Below are 23422 nucleotides of genomic sequence, written 5' to 3' on the forward strand. Positions count from 1 at the left end.
AAATCTCTATCTCATACCCCAGTATCGAGTTAAGTTGCAACATGGCTGACATGAAATTTATTTATCTTGATGAAACTAAATATTGATCCAATTAAACAGGACCGGCAAGTCACTGATGCTGCAGGTATCTGAAAAAACAATAATATTCAGTTCCTGGCCAATCGTGGCATGCCGGTGACGTCGGCAAGAAGGCAGGGAGGGCTGTTGCTGTAACTGCACCTTTCACGGCAATCCCACCATGCCGCAAGGAAGACGCACGGATTACACAGCTGACCTTTGCACGACTGCTAAAACTTCCGTTTCCGGCGAAATTCTGTGTCATGACCAAGTGATTTCTCAATCTGCTGATAAGTTAAGTAAAAAAAAAGCTAACTTTTTAAAAATAAATATTGGAACCAAAGCCGATATCTGTTCTAGGCTGGACAAAAACTCGCGATTAATTAGCATCACTATTTAGAAAAAGTTCAAAACTTTTTGGTACAGCCATATTGACCACGTATCAACCTTAGCCAACGCGAGCAAGTCGAAGTGGCGTGGCGCTAAAAGCAAAGACGACAGTGGAAGACCCATCTTGGGTGCTAGAAGGTGAACAAAACGACAGGAAAATATTTTTTTAATTTTTACCACCCAACAATCATACGCATACTTGTCGGTTCCTATATATCTATAAAACAATACACATTACCAGCAAAAAAAAAAATCACAAACCTTTTTCAGGCACAGAATTAGGCCAAAAGCATAAAGTTGTTGCCTTAAAGCGCGAAACACATGTACGACGAAATCGTCCGATCCGACGTCCTACCGCGCAATACGACGCTCGGAGGCGAGGGTTTTCAACGCTCTCCGATGCTACGAAAACCCTCGCCCCCCGAGGTCATTCCGGCAGTCCGCACGTCGGATCGGAAGGTTTCGTCGTACCTGTGTTTCGCGCTTAAAAAAGTAACAAAAGTATTCCCAGCGAGAGGCATGTGGACACACGACGCGGTAGCGTGGCCTTGACAAGACGCCACGACGCAGATGGAGCGAGATGCGAAATCAACTCGGGAGCTGACTAACTTTGCGGTAGCTGTCATTTTCGAAACACTTAACGTTCTGCGAATGTTCGATTTCTTTTTTAGAACTGTTTCTTGGTGCTGAAAGTGAGACGACCACATAAAAAAAGCAATTCATGTTTCAAAATGTATTGTCAATATTCACACACAAAAAAGGCACTGACAATGGCACAAAATTACCGAAAGCTCGCTGCCATGGGAGCAATGAATGGCACATCTCATCCTCGTGTTGCATCTATATTCAGACACAAGTTAAGGATGCACCAACAGCACCATGTACCAACCACGGCATCGAATCGCTCCGCGGATGACTAGGGGAGGAAGTAGCCAAAACGAGATGTCAGACCTATGGGGAAGTGGACAAGCACGTTGTCGGGGCCCAAGGCGTGCAAGGGGGGAGCACTCAACTGCTTCGTCTTTTGGGCTAAAGGTGCGTGTTTTCTGCTTCCATTCGCTCTTGTCCTTGCGGGTGAGCAGTATGCACCGATCCACACAGATGTCAACGCGACGTGCGCCTTGCTAGGAAACCACTTGAGCATTTCGGAGGAATACTGACGGCAGACTTGGACGTAGTTCAACTACTCTACTCAAACTACTGTAGTTTAACTACTTTTCCGAGTAACTTGGTAACTTTCAATTACAACTCTACTTGGGTAATTAGTAGTTTAATTTAACTACGTTTTTCGGGTAACTTCTACTCAAATTACTAATTATTTTCGAAATTTAATCCTATTTTTTTTCATCACAAAAGTGCAGAAATAACTAAGACGCTGGCAGATTAAGTGGTATTCAGGAACAATGGGCCCCCTCACATTCGGTTCCCACGCACTTACACTCGGCAGCCCTAGAAACTGCATCACAGGCGTCCTTGGGCCAAGGTGGCGACGACGAGCAGCCAAAACATAACACCGGCGCGCACGAACGCAGTCAGAGATGCTTGACAAGCCTTGGTCGGGTGTTGACCTAATCCGGTAATGCACGCAGGCGCCGCGTTTCCAGCTGCAAACGTGAAAGACGGGGACACTCCGAGGGTTGTTTTTGTTTTCATGGTGTGCCTTTAGTGAGTTCTGACTCAAGTGGTAGGTTCCACGGTAGGCGCCACTGGGATGACCTCGCAGCTGGGCGCCTGTTCTCATGGTCGCCTCGTCGTCAGCGCATACTCCCTTGAAAAGCGGACTCCCCCGCGCATAAACGCAGACATGGATAATCCGCCATGGGAGCACGTTCCTGCTTTCTGCTGCGACTGTACGAGCGCCGATGCTTGTTCACGTAATGCTTCGCGCCATTCCGACCTTCCACGCCAGGGAGACCTCTTTGTTGAAAACGTTTTACTTGTCAGGCGCGTCAGGATACCGTAGTCGCCGGCGAGGATTTCGAGTCACCCTTGAGAGATCCTTTTGTTGGACCTAACGTCAACGGCAAAAAACAATTTTTTTTTTTTTTTTAAGTGGCGTAGTTATAACATTGCAACGAGACGCGCAGTCGTCCGGATCATTTCATCGTCGTTGCGCGAGACTTGATCCCTTGAAGGTCATGTGCACTCGCTCAGTGAAATCTCCGAACGTCGTGAGAATAAAAAGGGGCCAGTCATAACAATCTCAACAGGGGAGGAAGTGGCCGAGTGGGCTAACGCGTCTCAGCTCGGAGCGTGGAGCGAAAGCTTGCGCTGGGAACCTCCTGGGTTCGATCCCCGCCGCCCCCGCCCGTTTTGATCTGGATGAGTTTCGTACCGGCACGCGTTCGTGTGATCACTACTGCGTGATGCACGTTAAAAACCCCAAGTTAGTGGCTGTACCGCACTGGCCAAATTTCTCATCTACAGCTAAGAGACCGATTACCCGTCTCCATCAAGGCTGTATAAACATAAAGAGCAAGCCAATTTTTTTACAATCTCAACTTTTCGAAGAAAAAAAGAGAAAAAAAAAAGAGAAGAGTTTGTTATAAAAGGCCCTCTAGCCGAGGCAAGCCTCACATGTTTCTTCATGGACACCAAAGATGCCGATACTCGCTTACCCGACCCTGCACAGCCTGCTTCTGAAATTGGACGCTGTCTTTGCATCCAGCGCCACGGTGGAACGTCTTTTTAGCTTGACCGAGGACGTTATTAGAAGGAAAAGAGGAAAACTCTCCGATAACAACTTTGAAAGACAATTACTTCGGCGAGCGAAAAAACTAGTTTGGAAGTCATAAAATGACTGCATTTATTTCCGGCTCGCAGGGTTTTTCACTGATCAAAACTTCTGTTCATTTTGCTGCCACAAAAACATAAAAAGTAACTTCGAAAGTAACTTCAAAGTAATTCGCTACTTTTTTACAGTAGTTAGTAGTTTACTCAATTACTATTACAAATGCGTAATTTCTACTCTACTTCAACTACTTTTGGCGTCGATACTCAGTAACTTGACTTAACTACCTTTTTTGAGTAATTTGTACATGTCTGACTGACGGGCATTAACGAGGGCGTGGGAAGAGTTTTTGATGCAATCTTAACTGGGATGTGACTATGGTAAGTAATAATTCCTTTATATATTCGAAGAACATTTTTTTAGATTTTTTCTTGCGTAATATCTTTTTTTTTTTTTTTGCTTTTAGGTTTTTGCGTTTAAACTCGCCTCCAGCGCATATTTCCGGCAGTTTGATCTTTTAGTTTGGTTGCAGCTGCTTAAACATTTGCGTATGTGCATCATATACACGTAATCCGAATAATCTAAATCTACAGCATAACCAGTTTCTTCGAGGGACAATAAATATCTACAAACCCCTATTTAAGGAAAAAAAAAAGATCAAGAGCTCTAGCGCGCTTTGCACTATTTACCTTATAAATGTGGGAATCCTTAAACACAGTTAAAATGCTGGTGCACTCTAAAATGTCTTGGATGAAAATACTTTTATTGGCGTCCTAAGATCAAAAGGTGTAATACAAAATAAACCTAAACAAATTTTACAGTCTTTCGGACAGAGTCCGAACAGTAAAGATAGCAACAAAACAAGCACTAAATACGAAGGCTCCAGGTTACCAATTTTCTAAGACCGACTCAAATCTTTCATCAGGGGAGATTATGTCCGTTTAGGAGCTGAAGCTTCTCATTCTGCGGCTGAAGTCTTTTCCTTTCTTTCTGTTTCTCTGATGGGGGCGTATAGCTTCTACCACTCGCGTCTGCCGGGGGTTAGTGTCTGTCCCAGTTATGTCCGCGTTCTCAATGTAAATCGTTCGGCATTCGCGCAGCGGTCATTGTCAGATATCAATATTTCGTTTTTCTGCCGGCGAATTCTTTCTCTGAAGTTAAAAAGTCATTTTTAATTAACGGGCTAGCAGTCACAAAGTTATGAAAACGTAAAAAAAAAAAAAAAAAGCGCCTCCGTACAGGAGAAACTGTTGCTACAAAACGGACATCGACGCAGCTAATGAGGCGCTGCAGTTGGTCTTAAAATGTTTGAACCTTCGTAGTTAAGGTTTCGCTGATATTATTTTTTTTACTTTACAATGTAGAGTACTATCGCTAAGCACGTAAGTGTGGTTTTCATAATTTGGCACCAAAACAAGAAGTTGTAAAAAGTTTTATTGTAAAAAAGTAATTTTCTAAAAATACGAACGTTTTCTGGTAGAGGAAACATTCACCACTAAGGGCTTCGGCAACCGACATAAAAACGAATGGCAATAACACTCAACAAGAACAGTGAATCATTGGACATATATTTCGACTTTACGGGCGTAACCTAATCCGAAAGGGCACAAAATTGGTTATCGACATAGTCGTCTTGGGACGCAAACGCGGTCGAAGTGCCCTGATCGTCTAAGCAAACCAAAAATTACCATCGCGGGTTGCCTTTTCCCCTATTGAAAATGTTAGGAGACACGGAGACAGGCCCTTTCTTCTTAGATTTGCACCTTAGTAAAGGGGCATGTCGCGATCTTTGGTCGCGTTTTCGATAGGAAAGAAAGTTCACTCCTGATCTTAATTTTCGGTTACCTTGGACGCAGGGAGCATAGATTGAGTTACCGTCACAAAATATGTATAAATCCACTAAGTACTGTTCACACACGCACACCAGAGCACTAAAATAGCTCTATAGACACTGTGCTGACTCCGCAGTGTATCAGCGATGTATGAGCGTTTCGCACGTGACCCCGCCTTATCCAGCGCGCACACGCAATGCAGCACTGGGGTAGCGCTGAGTTAGTGCTCACAGTATCGCTAACGCAGCGCATGACTCTCTTTTATCTCAGCGCTGCGCTGCGTGTGTGAACGGGCCTTTAGTGTCGCTTGTGCCCTACCCGTACTGCAGAAACGCTCTCAGAGCGCAAGTTCAGAACGTCCCTTTAACGTAAGTCTCGCTGTTCGTTCTTGGTATCGCGTCGTTGAGGCGGCGGCTTGCCGAAGTCCCACGTGAGCCGGTGACACTGCTTTTCCCTGATCACGACAGCGACTGCCGAAGCAGCATGGCGACCTGCACTAGAGCGGGCAACAGCAAGGCCGTCAAGGCGGTCGGCGCTGGGCGTCCCGCGTGGTTGGGCTTGGTCGCCGCGGCGGCCGCAGACGCGAAGGAGATCCTCCCGTCAAGGCCCATGGTCACGGGGGAGATGGCCTTCAGGTAGTTCACAAAAACGTCCACGTCCTCGTAACCTGCGAACCGTGGAGATGCGTCTCGTCAAAGGAGCTTCCCAAAGGCGTTCTAAATGCGCACCATTTAGTAGGGAGGCCACTAACGCCACGTCATTGTATCTGCTGTCACCTAACGTCACGTGGCATTACGACGTTGCACTGTCAAGTGACGTCGTAATGTCACAGATACAATCAAAGTGTGTCAGGAAAAAATAAACGGAACACCCTCAGATAAAGGGAGGAATACGAGAACCACTTCAGAATTTATCGAGAGCCCTCAATAAAAGAAAGATGACTATATCGAAGAGGTATTGCACCAAATCAAAATAACACAAATAAGGTTGAAAGAAAGGATACACCGAAACTATAGTCAAAATCCCTGAGCAAGTGAGGCTAGATAGCCCAACTAGTTAGAGAGAAAGAAACCTAGCTCCGCCCAGTGGCTCGTGTTGTTCCTCAACGAGCTACAATGCGTGAGAAAGCCATGTTTGCGATAGTTTGAAATTGAAGCGGAAAGAACGATCTGGTGATATCGTTGGAAACAATAATGGCTTAACCTTGATAGTTAGTTTACCAAACATAAAAACTCGGAGGACGCTTAAGCTTCGCCTTTAAGAGTGGAACGCGATAGTGAAGCATAGGAACAAATAAACTGCGGCTCGTTGCCAGACACGCTACTGACTAGGCCTCGCGTAGCCTAACCGGAAGCGTGTAATTTTTTTTCTTTAAAGTTTGTTTGTAGCGTAGTTGGCTCGCAACAATATGGTCGAGGGTTCGAACCCCTCTAAAATTCTTCCAAATTGTTCTTAAGGCATATGAATTACATTGTGGAGTGAAATCATTTGAGATACGCTAAGGCCTTTAATTCGCATTACGTCATATTTTTCATTCCCTTTCGTTCCACGGCTGACGTCACGTTTCACGTGAGCGTTGTGGGTTCTTTGAAATTCCCGGGCGACGTCACGTGACTGTGACGTCATGACCCAGTCGACCAATCCTGTGTTTTTGCGCAAGCCACCGACGCCGGCTTTTTTTCGACACGAGCTCCCTAACGCTATCCCGTTAAAGTATGCCAAATAAATGACTACCGCGGCACGGAGAAAGTACTTTACAACAACATTTCACATATAGATTATCTCTCCAACCAATGAGGACCGAGAAAAGGAGCATAGCTAGCTGCGCTCCTTCTGTTATGGGGGGGGGGGGGGGGGGGGGGGGGGGGGCCTGGAGCGCGGCTACGTGTACCTAAAATTCAGATGGAAACGCAAATATTGTGCCAAATAGTTTTTTGTTTTGTTGTTCTGGAAACATTTTACAAGTTTTTTTATCTATGTTTTTATGTACCCTTTTATTCCAGTGTCTTTAAGCGAGTGAATTGTAGTAAGTCGGGTATAGCGGATGAATATTTGCAACGCGGTCGCCCTAATTATATTTCGGACTGTTACGAGTTTTAGGGCGAGCAAAAGACGGCGCAGAAACCAGAGGGTTTTAAACCATCTCCGCATCCAAGGACTTTAGCTGACACTTGCTGTGGTGGCTGCAGAAGTAAAGGCAGTGCACCTACCAGTGTCAAGGCGGTCTTGCGGCTTCACGAAAGAGAAGTCGAAGTTGTCTCCTCCGTTCACGATGTAGCTGACGGCAGCGATGCGGTACCACTTGTCCGGGTCCACATCCTCGAAGACGGGCACCCGGCAGGCGGTGCACAGGATCCGCAAGCTCACCACGCGGTCCAATGGCTTACGACTAATGTCGTATACCACGCGCATGCCTGCGCAAAGAGCCGCACAGGAAAACGTGCCAAGTATTCGCGCATACGCGAAAACTTTGCAACAATGGTGAAGAAAGGCAGTGGTAGGAACAAGGCGAAAAAGGGGGGTGAAATTCTACTCAAATTTCGCGTATCTCCCGGCACGAGCACTGCAGTGCTTAAACCTTGCGCAAAAATGAAAACGGTTACTCGAGATCCTGTCATGTTGCAGCATCACACGGCTTTTGCCAGAAAGGAGAGCGACGCTTTGACTTCTTTGGTCCGTGGCGGGGCGCCGCCGTTAAAAACAGCCCTCCCTTCTTTCACCGTGCTTGCAATTAAACATTTCTGTGTTCACGTTTCGCACATTAGGATGCATGATGTCATATTACGAAGCCTAGTCGGTGGCTCTTCGAGTATGTCTTCTGGCTTCGGCGGCAGCGGGCGCTTTAAAGGGACGCTTTCCTAACGGCTTATTTTCGGTTCCTGCGGTTCGAGGAAGGGGCACTGCTGCGGCAGGCGGTAACGATGCCTGTCTCAATTTGCCGTCATTAACTACCGACGGAAAAGCGCTAGAGCACTTCGTGCTTCCGCACGTCGCCATCACAAAGAAATTGATGATAGTTCGGTTGTGGGATGTTTCGGTGTACAGATTTTGGTGCACACACAATTTGGTGCACGAACTTTTCGGGTCATGGACCTTTTGGCACGTAGGTAATTTGGTGCCTGGACGGTTAGCACATGGTCATTTGGGTTTCCAGATACTTCGACACGCCGAGTTTTTGGCACAGAGTAGACGAAATTTAGTGTATGGTTATTTCAACTATTTTGATGAAAGGACTTGAGCGCGTCGGTATTTCAGTGACATTCGAAAACACGATGGAACTAAAATTCACTCAGTTCTGTGCTAGTTTGTATCCTGTTATTCAGAAGGTACTTTAAATCAATGGTTGTATTTCAATTTGAACGACTGTTTAAGCCTGACACTCAAAATCTGTGCAAAACGTACACAAACATACTTTGCTCATGTAAAAGATGTTAACAAACAGAACGTAAGGGCGCCAGTGAGCTGGTCTATATTGAAAATTTCGAAGCAACCCGAGGCTGGGGAATACGAAGGTTGACACCAAGAGAAGAGCAGGAGAACGCTCTCCTTCTCTTGGTGTCAACTTTCGTGTTCCTCATTCCCGGGTTGCTCGCAATAGTTTAAAAGTATTAATCAATTTTTTTTATTTATAATTTGACACTATACATTTAGTATTAGCACGTGTCCGTTGAATTGTTATGAAATCATCAATGTGTTTCTCACCATATTGCGTTTTCACAGAAGTCAAAAAATTACCGAGGAACTTACGAATAAAAAAACTACATCGTGCCCTAGGTTTCGCTAGACTTTCTTAATCCTTAGGAAAACGGCACATTTGATTCCTCAGAAGAAAAACTATACTGCTCTGAAATCAACGCTTTGTGTAAGTACAATCTGTTACTGCAAAGAAAAATGGCTTGTATGAATAATGCACGAGAGAAAAAAAAAACGGGGCTGTGTTTCTGCGGTGCTTCGGAGCAGACTACGTTAAAAGCACGTTTTTGTTGTTGTTTTTATATCTGTGACGGACGTACTCCGCCGAATAAAATCAGACGAATCTCGTTCCCTCACTCGATCCTCGCTCGTGAGCAGAACGAGGCCGCCTTGTTTTGTTTTTTTTTGCACTTTAGCCAAACGCCATCTACTTCTTTTTTTTTTTCGGCGTGTCCTTGGCACGGTCAACACGTTGACCCTCAGTGCACCGCCACTTCTGTTTAGCAATTTCCTGTTCAGCCCTCAAATTGATTTTTTTTTTTTTTCGAGGCATTGTGAAGGCAACTGGAACCGTTTTATCAAGTGACTGTCTTCTATCATAGAGCGAAGCCAACTGCGACATGCCCGTACCCACCTAACCAGCTGCGTAATACGCCAACCCTAATACGATAACGCACACGCGGAGCGACCCACGACCCGCAGGAGCCCGCGACAGGGACAGGACAGGACAGATCGCTTCGTGTCACAGATGAGAATTTCCCGGAGGGGGAAGGAGGGACGCTGCCGAAAGGAATGCTGTCCCATGGAAGATCCAACCGAATGGTCGACGGGTTTGCCTGAACGTTCGTGCACCAAAATACGTTTACACCAAGACATTCTTGGACCGAAAAGTCCTTACGGGAGTGACCTCAACAAAACGTCCTGCAATAAAAAGTCCTAGACCCTATCAAGGGCAAAACCAAAGCGGCTCATTGGATTCCCCGATGGCCTAAAATGTTTTAGTCAGGCCCCCCAAAAAATTATCTCGGACAAAATGGCCGTGGTAAAAGTTCCCAGTGGAAAGGTCCTAGCAAATCCATAAATAAGATGGTCTAAATTGAAGATCGGGGCATTTGTTTGCTGGTATCTGGTTCCCTTCTTTTTTATTTGTGACGCTCATTTAAACTATAAAAAAGGCGTGCAAAATGTTTATTATACAAAAATTTCGACATTTTGATGATTTGTTTAACACATTTTTGTTCTAGATATAAACCTTTTGTCCTTACATTATTTTTGTCGCAAAACGTTTCCGAAGTCTTCTGATATAACACATTGTTTCCCCAAAGCGATTCTGTCCACAAGGAAAATTTTACATATCAGTGCTAATTAAGATAATTTGGTAACATTCCATCAAAAACGCATGGTATTGCAAGTCTAATACCTTTCGTCACAAACTATTTACTACGACTCCGTTATGATACTCTGAACATCAAAATAATAAGAAAATGACGTTCGCAGGATGTAGCTATTTTAATCATATCAAAAAAGTATTGATAGATATTGGCCGCCTTAGGCCATGGAGCTGCCTGTGAACAATAGAACAGAATTAACGGACAGCAGGTAGACTCTGCGATAGGAGAGCCTCATACAAGGGCAGTGCCGTTCTCTACAATATGACAGATTTAAACTTCAACATACGCCAGCGCGTTGACACGCACTTGGGATGATGCTTGAACAAACCACGTCTAGGGATCAAACATTTCAGAGACTATGAATGTAAGTGGCGACATTTCAGTGGTACGATACACCGGCAGCCATCCCACAGACTAAGAATAACACCGATTCACTGGCAAAGTGAAGCACAACGAGACTGCCCAAGCCAGTGAGTTCAGGAGCAAGCGCGCAACCTTCCTGGATGACGGTCCTACCAGCAGAACGCCAACTGACAAGGAAAACTGCCGATCGATTAGGGTGCCGTGGTCAGAGGCTGTCACGAGAACCACAGCCTGGTGAGAACCTCATTAGACAAGTCTACAGTGAGCCCTGCCAGAGCAAATAATAGCGACACCGACACTAGCGTTAGGCACTGTTCCCTTTTCCAGAGAATTTTGGCTTGAGGCCCAGCAACCCTCCTTGTTCATTTTATTGAGCTGCTTGATGCAATCGCTCTCTCCTGAGCATTGCTCCCCGCTTACCGGCCATCTGGAGGAATTCTCCCTTCGAGATGAGACCCGTGATGTCGTGCAGAGCCACACCGTGTTCGACGACCCGCTTCAGCTGGGCCCCGGTCACATTAAGAAGCACCAGGGTGTTGCCAAAAGGCATCACATTCACCACGTCCTCGAAAGTGATCGCTCCGCCGGGGCTCTGCGTCGAAGGAATTTCGATTTTATACTTTCACAGGAAAACGATTGCAAAAATACAGAGAAAGAACGGGTTGTCGCAGTGAGACACTGGTTAAGGACGTTAATCGTCAAAGTCAAAGGCACCTCAGAAAACAGATAGCACATTCAATCAAGGTCCGGTTGTATGAAACAGTTACGAGATGACGTTAAACTTCACCTTTAAGTGTGTGTAGCGGCTGCCGAAGTGGAGAAAAAAGAGAGCTCGTGCAAGAAGATCTTCACAAGCCAGAGAGAGAACAGAGCGGCTGTATTGCCAGTGGTACTGACAGTGGTAAGGGAATAAAACATATTTATAAACGCAACAAGCAAGCTACCGGAGTGCCCTCGACGACCATCGCTACTGTTACAGTCAAGCTTCCGCCGTTCTGGCCTGCAAATTCAGCTCTCTGGTTCGCACATATTGACTCCCTACTTGCAACACGCAGCATAACACGGCAGGAGACAAAGTTTCGCTATGTGGCCAACGCACTTCAAGCAAACGAGGTCGGCGAAGTTCGGGACATAGTATGAATCCTCCCATTGAACATCCGTACGAAATCATCAACGAAGAGCTCAGTAAGAGCACAACGGCCTCTGAGAAATGGCGTCTGCAACAAATGCTTACAACCGAAGAATTCGGAAATTGCAGACCGCCTTAACTGCTACGATCTATGTTGCAGCTTCTCGGAGATCGCGCAACCACTTCTGATGAAGCTATGATGCGCGAACTTTTTCTTCAGATACTTCCTAATAATGCACGGATGATATTGGAAACATCCAGTAATATACCTTTGGACTGTTTAGCCGAGCTTGCAGACAAGATCTTAGAGACCACTGTACCATCTGTAGCCTCCGCCACACAAGTCCCATCAACATACAGGCGTGGGAAACTCAACAACTTCGAGGCGAAGTACGCCAACTCGCACAACTGATCGAGTCAAAACTTCGGCTACCGCGTTTCACCAGCCCTCGCAGCATAAACCAACGTGGCTCAAACAACTTTAGACTTAGACGAAGCAGCCCATCGCCACGTCGCCTTCATTGCAGCACCACAAGAGACAGATCTCCGGAAGGTGCCATCTGCTGGTACCATCGCACGATTGGTACCCAGGCACGTCAATGCCAAGACCCCTGCTCTTTCCAGAAAAACAACCGAACCAACGGCTGACGGCGGCCAGTTAAGTTGAGTTATCTACCCGCCGCCACGCACTTTTTTACAGCATTTTACAGCACCGATCATCAGACAAGGGTTCGATTTCTTATTGACACAGGAGCAGAAGTTAGTGTAATACCCGCAAACTCACATGACCGTAAGATTACCACACCCATTAATGCTCTCCAAGCAGCAAATTGAACTGCCATTGCAACTTACGGGCAGAGATCCACAACCGTAGATCCTGGATTGCGCCGTACACTAAAATGGGCATTCATAGTGGCAGATGTTTTTTATGCAATTATTGGTGCCGATTTTTTAACTCACTTCAGACTTCTGGTTGACATGACACACCATAAGCTTTTAGATGCCGCCACGCATCTAAAAGCATTTACCTCGGAATACTCTCAAATTTATCATTACTGAGCCCTACACTGCTTTGCGCAAAGACCAATACCAAGTAAGACGCCATTCTTAGCAACTTTCCCAGCCTGACCCAGCCCTCCAACACAGAGTAACCTTTCAAACATGACGTGCAGCACTTCATCACCACCACCGGATCACCCGTTTACGTTTACGCCCGTCTTCTAGCTCCAGAAAAATGTCTAGTTGCACTTCAGGAATTTCAAGACATGATAGATTTGCGATTGATATGACCTTCGTCGAGCAACTGGGCATCCCAACTGGACCTAGTACAGAAAAAAATTGAGACTAGAGGCTTTGCGGAGATTATCGTGCTCTAAACAACACAACAATCCCAGATCGATATACTATACCTCACGAGCAAGACTTTTCTTCAAACCTCTTTGGTATGTCGGTGTTTTCCGAAATAGACCTCATTCGAGCGCGTCATCAGATACCCATCGCACCTGACGACATCCCTAAAAGAGCGACTGTAACTCCATTTGGTCTCTTTGAATTCGTTCGGATGCCATTTGGGCAACGAAATGCTGCGCATACCTTTCAACGTTTCATGAACCAGGTTCTCAGAGGACTCAACTTTTGTTTTGCTTATCTGGATGACATCCTAGTGGCCAGTGCATCCGAGAAAGGACATGAACGACACCTCTATGAACTCTTCAAACGTCTTGACCAGTATGGAGTTGTCATCAATGTCGCCAAATGCGAGTTTGGTCTACCGAACCTAGATTTCTTGGGGCATCATGGACATAAGCCAGGGTGTAAGATAGACAGGTGGGGAAACGGCCCATAGAAACCTACCGCAGCGCCGTGACCAGATTGTGTACTCGTCCGCTTGCGGGTACCCCCCCCCCCCCCTTTTTTGCGACAGATGGCGCTGCGGCGAGAAGAAAAAAATTGGAATCGAATTTGCACGAAACTCTGTGTGAAAGTGAGCAAAATAAACCGAGAGCACGACAGTCCTTCATTGAAAATCCACGAGAAACCTTCTCCTTCAGTTTAGCCGGTCGCCACCGTTTGCCCACCTGGAGTGAGAGTTCGCGGTGCTCCAAATAGATGGCGCCACAGAAAAAGAGAAAACCAAAAGGGACACAATCCGGTCGCTCATTTGGCTCTCGTTTCACCACCTGTCTATCTTACACCGTGACATAAGTATTAACTTCCACCACTCGACGCCAAGGTTAAGGCTATTCGAAACTAACCAACACCGTCTAGCGCACGTCAGCTGCCGGAGTTCCTAGGATTGTTAAATATTTACCGTCGCTTCATACCTGGCCGCGCTGAAATCGTCCAACCGCTAAATGACCTTTCGGCGGCTTTCAAGCATTCCAAACCTTAATTTTTATTGCCAAACTTCGCATCTGAGGCACTTACCTTCATCCAAACCGCGATTGCCAACGCCACCTTGCTAGTGCACCCCAAACCGGATGCGCCTACCAGCATCATGGAAGATGCTTTGGGCACAGTAGTACGAGCAGTACTACAACAGCACATTGGACAACAATGGAAACCTCTCGCTTTCTTTTCACAAAAATTACCAGCAACCGAGACTCGCTACAGTGCCTTCGGACGTGAACTGCTTGTCACATATCTTAAAGTCAAACATTTTCGTTATTTTGTCTAAGGTCGTGAATTTTTTATTCTCACGGATCACAAACCTCTCTTTCCCCCTAACATCAAAATGAAAGGCTGACACTCCTCGAGAGGAAAGGCACTTAACATTCATCAGCGAATTCACCACCGATATCCGACATAACTCAGGAAAACAGAAAGTGTTCGCTGATGCGCTATCAATCGTAGATATGCCGCGTTTATTCTACCCGTCGTTGAACAAGTTGATTTTACCGCTCTTGCAAAACACCAGCAACAGGACGCGTATTGCCAAGTTGACACACAAGGCACATTTCTCTAGATGAAGAAAACGTTAGTACCGCAGACAAACATTCCTTTTCGCGATTTTTCAAATGGAACCCCACGGCCATACCTTCCAGCCGCCTTCCGCAGGAAGTGTTCGATACTCTGCGCGGAATGTCACATCCCGGAATACGAGCTACGCAAAAACTGATCGTCGCCCGTTTCGTTTGGCCGAAGATGTACACGAATACCCACACTTGGACAAGATCATGGAGCTCCTGTAAAAAGTCTAAGATTCACCATCACGCCCTTATGCCAGTTGCAACGTTTCCGCCAACTACAAGACGTTTTGATCATGTTGCCCTTACCTCATTCCAGAGGTTTCACATATATTTTGACTTGTATACACCGCTCCACACGATGGCCTGAGGCAATCCCAATTCCAGACATCACCACTGCCAGTGTGGCCGAAGCTTTCGTCAGAGAGTGGGTTGCCCATTTCGGGGTCCCATCGGCGGTCACTACAGATCGCGGTCGGCAGTTTGAGTCCCACCTCTTCGCCGACCTCCTGCGACTCCGCGGCGTAACCCGTATTCGCACAACGGCATACCATCAAGCTGCAAACAGAATGGTTGAATGGTTTCATAAACAACTCAAAACATCACTACGTGCCCACAACTCTATTTCCTGGACCGAGACTCTTCAAGTGGTTCTCGTAGAAATTCGTTCCACGATAAAAGTAGACATCGGAGTCTCTGCAGATGAGCTTGTTTATGGCACTAAGCTACGTCTCCCAGACGAATTCCTTCACTCTACATCATCTGACTCTTCTCCTCCTTTATCTTATGATTTCACAAGCTACGCTCACCGCCTCAGGAAACACTTCCGACAGCTTCGGCCTCGTCCGCCACAAGAAGCTAAAAATCGCCCTAGCCGTATAAATCCCGACCTTGACACCTGTACCCACGTTTTCGTGCGAGCAGACAAGCCAAAAAAACCGCTTGAACAACCTTGTCAAGGCCCATTCAAGGTCATCAACCGTGATCTCAAATTCTTCACCATCGACATCGATGACAGCCAAGAGAGAATATCCACGGATAGACTAAAACCAGCTTTTACAAATAAACACACTGCGAATTCTACCTTCAGGACAAGAAGAACATCCAGTGGGCTCCAGTCACCACTCGAGGTGAAAAACAACTTGCATGTATATTGGGATAGACGGAACTACTGATTTTATTTTTATCAAGCTTCGTTTCTGCGGAGGGGGAATATCTGTCGCGGCTGCTGAAGCGGAGAAAGAAGAAGAGAGCTCGTGCAAGGAGATCTTCACGAGCCAGGGTCAGAACAGAGCGGCTGTACTGCCAGTAGTACTATCTAAAGGAATAAAACAAATTTATAGGAAGACGCTTCCACAATATAAACCCACGCTCGTTTCCAAGCCGTGCATGCTGGTCTGCGTGGTCTAGTCGGTAGCGAGTCTGGCTCTCAACCGAAGGGACGTAAAAATCTTTACAGTTTTTTTTCTTATGGCAAGTTAATTACTTATCAACCAATCAGAATTTTCCGGTGCCACTGACACCGACGCCGGCTTTTCTGCGACACAGGTTCTTTAAAGCTGTCGCTTTAAAAGCGAGGAACTGTGGGAAGCCATGACGTCATATAGCCGAACTCTCAAGGACGACAACAACATATTCCTTCTGACTTGCAGATTGTGCATAGAAAAAATAATGCTGGTGTTCCGGTATATAACATTTTTATGATTTTGCTTCGAGGTTGCTTCGAAGGTGTGAAATGAAGAAATAGCTTTAGCTTCCTTGCCAAAACATTTTTTTTTTTGTTGTCATAACCCAAACCTTGAGACAAGAAAAATACCACACCGCGCAAGAAAAGTGAACTAACGTGTTGACGTTATTTTATTTTCTTTCTTAAGGATTTACATTTTACTATCTTGTAAGTACCTCGAGGATATATTTTCTTCTTTCGCGATTTCTTTTATTCTGAGACATATTAGGAGTTATATTCGTAAAACACCCCAACCACTCTTATCGGGTCTTCACAGCCACCCTTAATGAAGAGGCACAGTGGCCGAGGCTGAACATTCGGCAGGAGACAGACTTCCTCTTCCTTAGATGTAATTATTTAGGGGAAGTACCCCAAGGTGGAGAAGATTTAAAGGACAACTCGGCTTCATTTTTGGTTTTGAAAAAAACAACGCAGTCCTCTTCAGTATCGCCTAGGAAGACCACACGTCAAATATTACGACGCAGTTCTGTCTAAATGTTTCTTAAACGGTCCGGCAAACTTTGCAACTCACCAAGTTGCCGAAATCGGCTGACTCGAGCGGGCGAATTCAGGCGCAACCAACAGCGCTGTCAAGGCTACGGCATGGGCGGAGCCAACATTGAGCTAAACGCCATCCACATGGCCCCCTTTTGCTTGTTTTTACTTCTCCGATCGAGCGTAGCGCGTGACGTCAGCAACGTTTCCTCTCGGCGCTCAGCGGTGTCCACGTGATTGACGTACGCGCCTGCGCAGCGCGCTTCTTGGGAGCAGACCAACCGCCCGCCGTGGTCCCGCCGTTACGGCCGTCTTCCGCGTCACAACCACCGTCGTCGTCTCACCGTTTGTGATTATTGCCTCTCGGAGTTTCGTCCACACTATTGGACACCACGTGCGCAGAGTCCCAGACTTATGCCACAGTTGTGCAAACGTCGTCGAATGCCGTAGACACCAAAAAGTGGTGAAGAGTGCGGTGCAGACGACACTCGCGCCTGCAGCACGCTCGCCCGCCCCCGCCGCACGCTCGCCCGCCCCCATCCCGCCCGTCGTTGGGCCGAGGATCACGTGACCTCTCGTACCACGTGATGGCCATGTACTTGGCGGCCCGAGGCCAATGTTGCCAGACGGAGCCGAAGTTTCGGTTTCGATTTCCGCTTGTGTTTAAAATTAGATTTAAAAATTTATATCCCATTTTTCGCGAAGCAAAAGACGTAGTGTCTTTTACTAGGGCTTTTTAATTCGAAATCACTCATTATCCCGAAATCTTCGGAATGAAGCGGAGTTGCCCTTTGAGCAAGAATAAACTGACTTCCACCTGAAATGCAACTCCACTCGAACCGTCTTTTACATGCCAGGTGGAAGTCAATTTATTCTGGCGTATCCCTCCCTTCTTTCATTTACTTTTCTCATTATCTGCCTAATTCTTTCACATTTTTTCAGACTTTGTCTTAACAGCTAGGACTACATCGCCCTATTATTTAACGACACACCACCACTATCCTACCTAACCCTTCTCCCCAATCGCTTAGGAGAGAACTGGAATGAGGGATGGAAAAATAAGGCATAGCACGCAGTGCGAATCGCAGTGTCCGGTTGGGGCAGCTGTCAGGATAATGCAACCGTTTATTTTGCTGTTCCCCTATGGGAAAAAGAAATCAGCATGCCCTGACTGCAATTCTCTGAAGTGGTTATCCTGAACGCACACTTCACGTGGGGTGGGAGACACTTTTCCTAATCAATTTCGATGCTCTGTTGCCCGTGGTGATACGCGTATCTTGTAGCGATGGTCACACATTAGGTCATATCTATTATGACAAATTCCAAGGTCCAAGCGCAATTAAAACACGCGTCACTGGCATATTAAACGTACCCTTTGATTTACATTACCAACACTCAAATATTGCAGAGGAAGAGGAGTAAACGTCAGTGTGATTAACGTTGGACGGTTAGCGCACCATTCCTCCATCAAAATAGCGGTGCTGAATGTGTAGCATCGCTAGGTAATCAGCTCATAGATCTTGTGGAAGCTTTAGATGACCATGCCCAACCATGCACAACTCGGGTGCTAATGTATCTTCGTGTTAAAAACAGTTCCACGTTGTTACCTTATAGTAGAAAATTAAACTAACGCAACGAAGAGTGTAGTGTGTTTTTACCCTCGTCCTTCAAATAAAACCTTTGACATTAATTGTAGTACACAAAATTAGCGCAAAACACGAACACAGGAAGAAGGAGTAGACAGGAAAGAACGCTCTGTCCTGTCTACTCCTTCCTGTGTTCGTCCTTTGCGCTAATTTTGTGTACAATATTTAACCAACTAGTCCATCAAATTAGTTTTGTGACATCAGCTGTCTAACATAACAATAATCGGTAGCTTATGTTGTTTTGAGATAATGAAAACAGCATACACAAAAGACGACCAGTAAAGAAAGGAGTGGTCACACAGATGTTTGCTCTTTTCTTTTCTGATCGTATGTTTCGTGCGCTGATCTTTTCGTCTTAAAACATGTCCCACCTATTGGTCCATGCTTCAGTCTTGACAAGAATTGACCTTTATAAAGCGTATACTGCTATTTTTTAGTGCAACGTATTGATACGTGCTTATGAAGAGATCTAATTGCACAGAAGGGAGAGATAATAAAAATTGCGGTTCTAGCGAAGATCTCCGAGAAGCTCTCTGCTTCTTTTTCGCCTTGGTCCAGTGCTCCTTTTTACCCCGTTCACTTCTTTCTTCGATGTATCATTACTCCCCCGCAGAAGGAGACGGCGTCCCGCCGTTTTGCGGAAGGATGTAGGACTTGAGCCTTAGAACGTGGACGGTCTGCGGTTGATTAGCATGTTAGTTTTCGGAAGATTATCAAGGCTTAACTAAATATTTGACTTCGGTGTCTTGTCGAATAATCTCGTATGGGCTTCTGTAGCGAGGAAAGATCTTTTTAGCAAGGCCAACGCGTCGTTGTGGTGTCCACAGCAGGAAAAGTCTCCAGGGGAGAATGAGACGACGTAATGAGTTTGATCATAGCACACTCATTGGCAATCTATTGAGTCGAGTGTTCGAAAGCGTGCCAGTTGCCGCGCCTCTTCAGCCCGACATGTGTTCTACGACACGTAATCCGCGAGCGTTCACTCGTCTTGTAATGGCAGAAGGTAATCAGTCATGAGGAACGGTTCGCGGCCAAAGAGAATATAAAATGAAGAATAACCGGTTATGTCATGGCGCGAAGAGCATCCCAATTGCGCAGGCCAGATGATGTGTACATAGATATTATATCGGAGATTGCCCTTTTGAGGCGTTCTACCATCTCCTTTGTTGTGGGTGGTACGCCGTTTTGCGTTTGTTGATTAAGGCGCAGAGGCGTGAGATCTAATCAACAACTCTTGAAACAAAAGGACGGCCGCGGTCAGAGACGAGTCCACTTGGCGCACCATGCATCAGAATGACCTTCATTAATGCAAACTCAACGACGTTAATGGCTGTGGCAGTCATAAGTGGCATTGCAACTGCGTACGGAGTGGCGTAATCAACTGGAACTGCGACCCAGCGATTATCAGTGGAGGAGACTAGAAACGGTACCAGGAGGTCCACTCCTCCACGCTCAAACGGGTGGTGGGGAAGGGTCAAGGGCTGGAGTTGTCCTCCTGGTCGCCTGGATGATGTTTTTCGACGCTGGAGGGGGTCACAGGAAGAGACAGTGCTTTATGATACGGTACATATTTTTCCAGAAGAACCGTTCTTTCACGTGGGCGTAGGTGCGAAGGACTCCCAAATGGCCACAGCATGGAGAGTCATGAAGCTCTGTGAGCATTGTGGTCTGAAGATGCTTGGAAATAACTCTAAGCCAAGGATCTGCCCGAAACTTGTGTTGATAAAGGATGCCGTCCTGAATGGTGTAGACGCCGGGCGATGAGCGATTTGTGCCTGAAGCGGAAACACCAAAACGCCACGTGCAAACAGAAAACAAATGCAGCAGGACGCAACAGTACAAACAGAGCAAAGGAACCCTTTAAAGATGTAAACAACTCTTGAAATTCAATCTCTCCTTTCCTCCGCCTAACCGATTTCGCAATTCCTTCGGTCGGGAGCAATGGGATTCGAATAAACTCGATTGCCCCAGCGTTCAACAGCCTCATTACAAAACATGAACGTTAATTATTTTTTACTTAATATTTTATAACACCTTAAAGAACATAAATCTTAGACAAAAATGTTTATCTGCGTGTTACCATGTTTCTACGGATAAGTATCTGCACAAATTTGGAACCAGGCGGAAATTGATTGCAGAGTCCCTTTATGGCGAAATGCAATAAATTTCTTCAGAAGAGCAAGATATTTCGAAGGCAGTCATTTTCTGTCTTAACATCGCAGACAGGATGGAAAATAAAACGCATGACTAAATTGTGATTGAAATCACGATTCAAATCGTGATTTACATTATATCAGTTTTACTATGATAATTTAACCTTTCCCGCAAAAATAATGCCGAAAATGATTTCTTTATTTACAGATTGGCTATCGTTTGATGGTGTCTATGTGAATTTGTTTTGCATTTAAATCAGATTCGTCCAGCAAAGAAAATTAATATCAGGCTAAACACGAGCAAAAAGCAGCGTTGTTTTTGGCAAATCGGAGCGGTGAGTTTTCCTTCCACCTTCGTCGGTTATGCAACGTCCGTTCGCAAGCATATCAGAACTCTAAATAAAAAAGAACATGAAGCTTTAAAGCTAGCTACAAAATACAAGCTCTTGTTGTTTAGTATGCCTGGGCTTACATAATTAAAGCCTCGCTAATTAAACTATAATTTATGTTATGTAACTCTTTCTTCCGCATTGCTTTGAATGACCGGACGAAATGATCAATATTTCATGTTTAAAATTACGTCTAATAATAAAAAATCACTCTTTCTTAGCTACAGTGATATACAACAATATAACATAATTTAACAAAAAAATCTGATTTTTTTTTTTTAGATTCGATTGTACATGACCCTTTTTCTGTCAAGCTCGGTTTTAATCATTAAAGAACTTCTAATCATATCTAGTTAAAATTAATGCCACGTTGCAAAGAACACCTTTGAAAGTGACAAGTTAATTGGTAATTTACCTAGTTGCTGCTCTGGTTATCAGATTTCTGTTGTGGTTTAAGTGCTTTGAACAACTATACTCGGTTACTTAAAGGCACGCTGATCACTTGCAAAACATTTTTAAGTGCCCAGATAAGACACGTACGTAAAACAAGTGGCTGCATGTTTGGTCATTCTGCCAAACGCGTTTAAATGCGGTAGTTTTATGGGGTGGGTGGTGCTCTTTGTTTGGGTGCTGCCTAGGGCAGGGTTTTGTATGGGAACAGACTACGTCACACCATTGTCTTTCTTCTTTTTTTCACGCTGCACGTGCTTTTTTCGGCACCGTCCAGATTTGGAGCCTTTGCGCTGGATTCTCTAGGTCACCAAGAGAGGGGAAGCGCTCTCTTCCCCTTTCCACTCCTCGTTCCGCGCGCTCTTTTTCATACCACCTGCTTCTGCTCTTACCGTTCCTGCACGCTGCGTCTTCTGCTCAGTCAGCAGCGCACTCGGCTTCCGCGCCGGTCAGTGGGGTTGGATCCCTAGCACCAGTTGTCGTCGTTTAAATGGATAACTGTTCGATAGATAGCTCTTCTCACCACTGATAATGGCGCCCGTTGTCGATGTCGATGTTCTATTTGATGTAATAGAGCGTATGGTGTTCATCGCGATATTGCCAACTGCTCGTAAAAACATCGTCCTGTGCTCTCGGTATTCGAACCTCAGTGTGAAACGGACGCGTTAGCACGGAGCTACGCCACCACAGCGTCTTTGCATACGGCGTTTGCGGAAAAAATAAAACAAGTGCTTGTGAGTCTCGCGTGGAGCCCGCTAGATGGCCACAGTTACTGTGACATGGAGATAACAATTCTTAGTAATTCTTAACTAATTCCAAATATCATCGGAACTAATATCTGAAATAAGCTTCGGCTAGGTGGCGTAAGCCACTGCCCGATTCAAAGGGCTCATCCTTATCCGTTCATGCAAGAGCACGTATAAGACAGGCCTGCGCATTACCTCATCGTTAGTGGATCCCTGAGCCGCCTCAAACGGCCAACGCGCTGAAGCATGACGAGAGTACGGCCCAAGGCGAGAGACGCGGATGTCTTGGCGTCTCCGCGTGCTAGCGGCGCGCTGGTTGGGAGACACTAAAGGACGCGCTGGCTGCGACGCTGATACCTCTCGCCGTTCGTCGCAGGGAGAACTGAGAGGTGCGTACTCTCGAGAACAAAGCCACTTGAGACTTCGCCGTCAAGACGCCGCAGTGCGTGAACGCGACACCGATGTCCAACGACTCCGCCATGACGTGTGGCAGTTATTGCTCTGAGCGTTGTGTGCATTAACGCATGATGCTCATTTTTTTAATCTCGTTCAGTAGCTACGGACTGACCCACCTACATCTTACGTGCTTACTCGCCTCCTGAGCTTGGTTGGACCAGTAATGCTACCTCTTTAGTACCGCTTTAAAGAATAGTTTCACCGTGCGCACAATTTAGAGGATTATTTACGTCCCCAGACACATTTTGACTCTGGTGATCTGGACGCGAAACTGGCGCACGACACAAAAACAATAAAGTGGTAAAGAAACAAAGGTGAGGGCGGAAAACACTGACTGTTTATTTTGTTTTAATTATTTCTATAATTATTTTTTGGTTTCAGCCTGGGGTTCATTGAGAGGTTTGAACGATCATTCCGATACCTCCGATACCCCCAATAACGATAATACGCATGTACAAAAGCGGCGACGGAATTTCGGATATCGTTACGGAGCCATCGGAATGATCTATTAAAACTCTATATCGTGACAACAGTCCACCAGCTCGCCTACACAATACATTTTGAGCAGGAGCCATTCGTACCCTAACTGAATCCTGTTTTGAGGCGTCAAACCTCGACAGATAGGTCAGTTTTGAAAGGTCTCCCTTGAAAAAAAAAATTTAGAATGGCAGCTAGCTTGAAATGTGCATCACGGCGTTTTACGCACTACTTTGTCTGTGGGAAAAAAACAAATTTATGTATATTCGTTTCCTACTTGCGCACCTAAATTGAGTTTGTTGTGAGCTCAACGTACTATCGCGGACAATATG

General features: G+C 45.8%; 1 protein-coding gene across 1 annotated transcript in view; it reads right to left on the reverse strand.

The window, feature by feature from the left end:
• Positions 1-4593: 4593 nt before the first annotated feature.
• Positions 4594-23422, reverse strand: part of LOC8025706 (protein 5NUC) — a 165118-nt gene continuing 146289 nt past the window's right edge. The window contains exons 7-9 of the mRNA XM_040208991.3: positions 10878-11049; positions 7221-7424; positions 4594-5677 (exon numbers count right to left, since the gene is read on the reverse strand). Coding sequence (XP_040064925.1) covers positions 5469-5677; positions 7221-7424; positions 10878-11049 — 585 coding nt within the window. The 3' untranslated portion in view covers positions 4594-5468. The remainder of the gene's footprint in view (positions 5678-7220; positions 7425-10877; positions 11050-23422) is intronic.

Source organism: Ixodes scapularis, unplaced genomic scaffold (genome assembly GCF_016920785.2).
Source record: "Ixodes scapularis isolate PalLabHiFi unplaced genomic scaffold, ASM1692078v2 PGA_scaffold2__306_contigs__length_199485367, whole genome shotgun sequence".
Lineage (NCBI taxonomy): Eukaryota > Metazoa > Arthropoda > Arachnida > Ixodida > Ixodidae > Ixodes > Ixodes scapularis.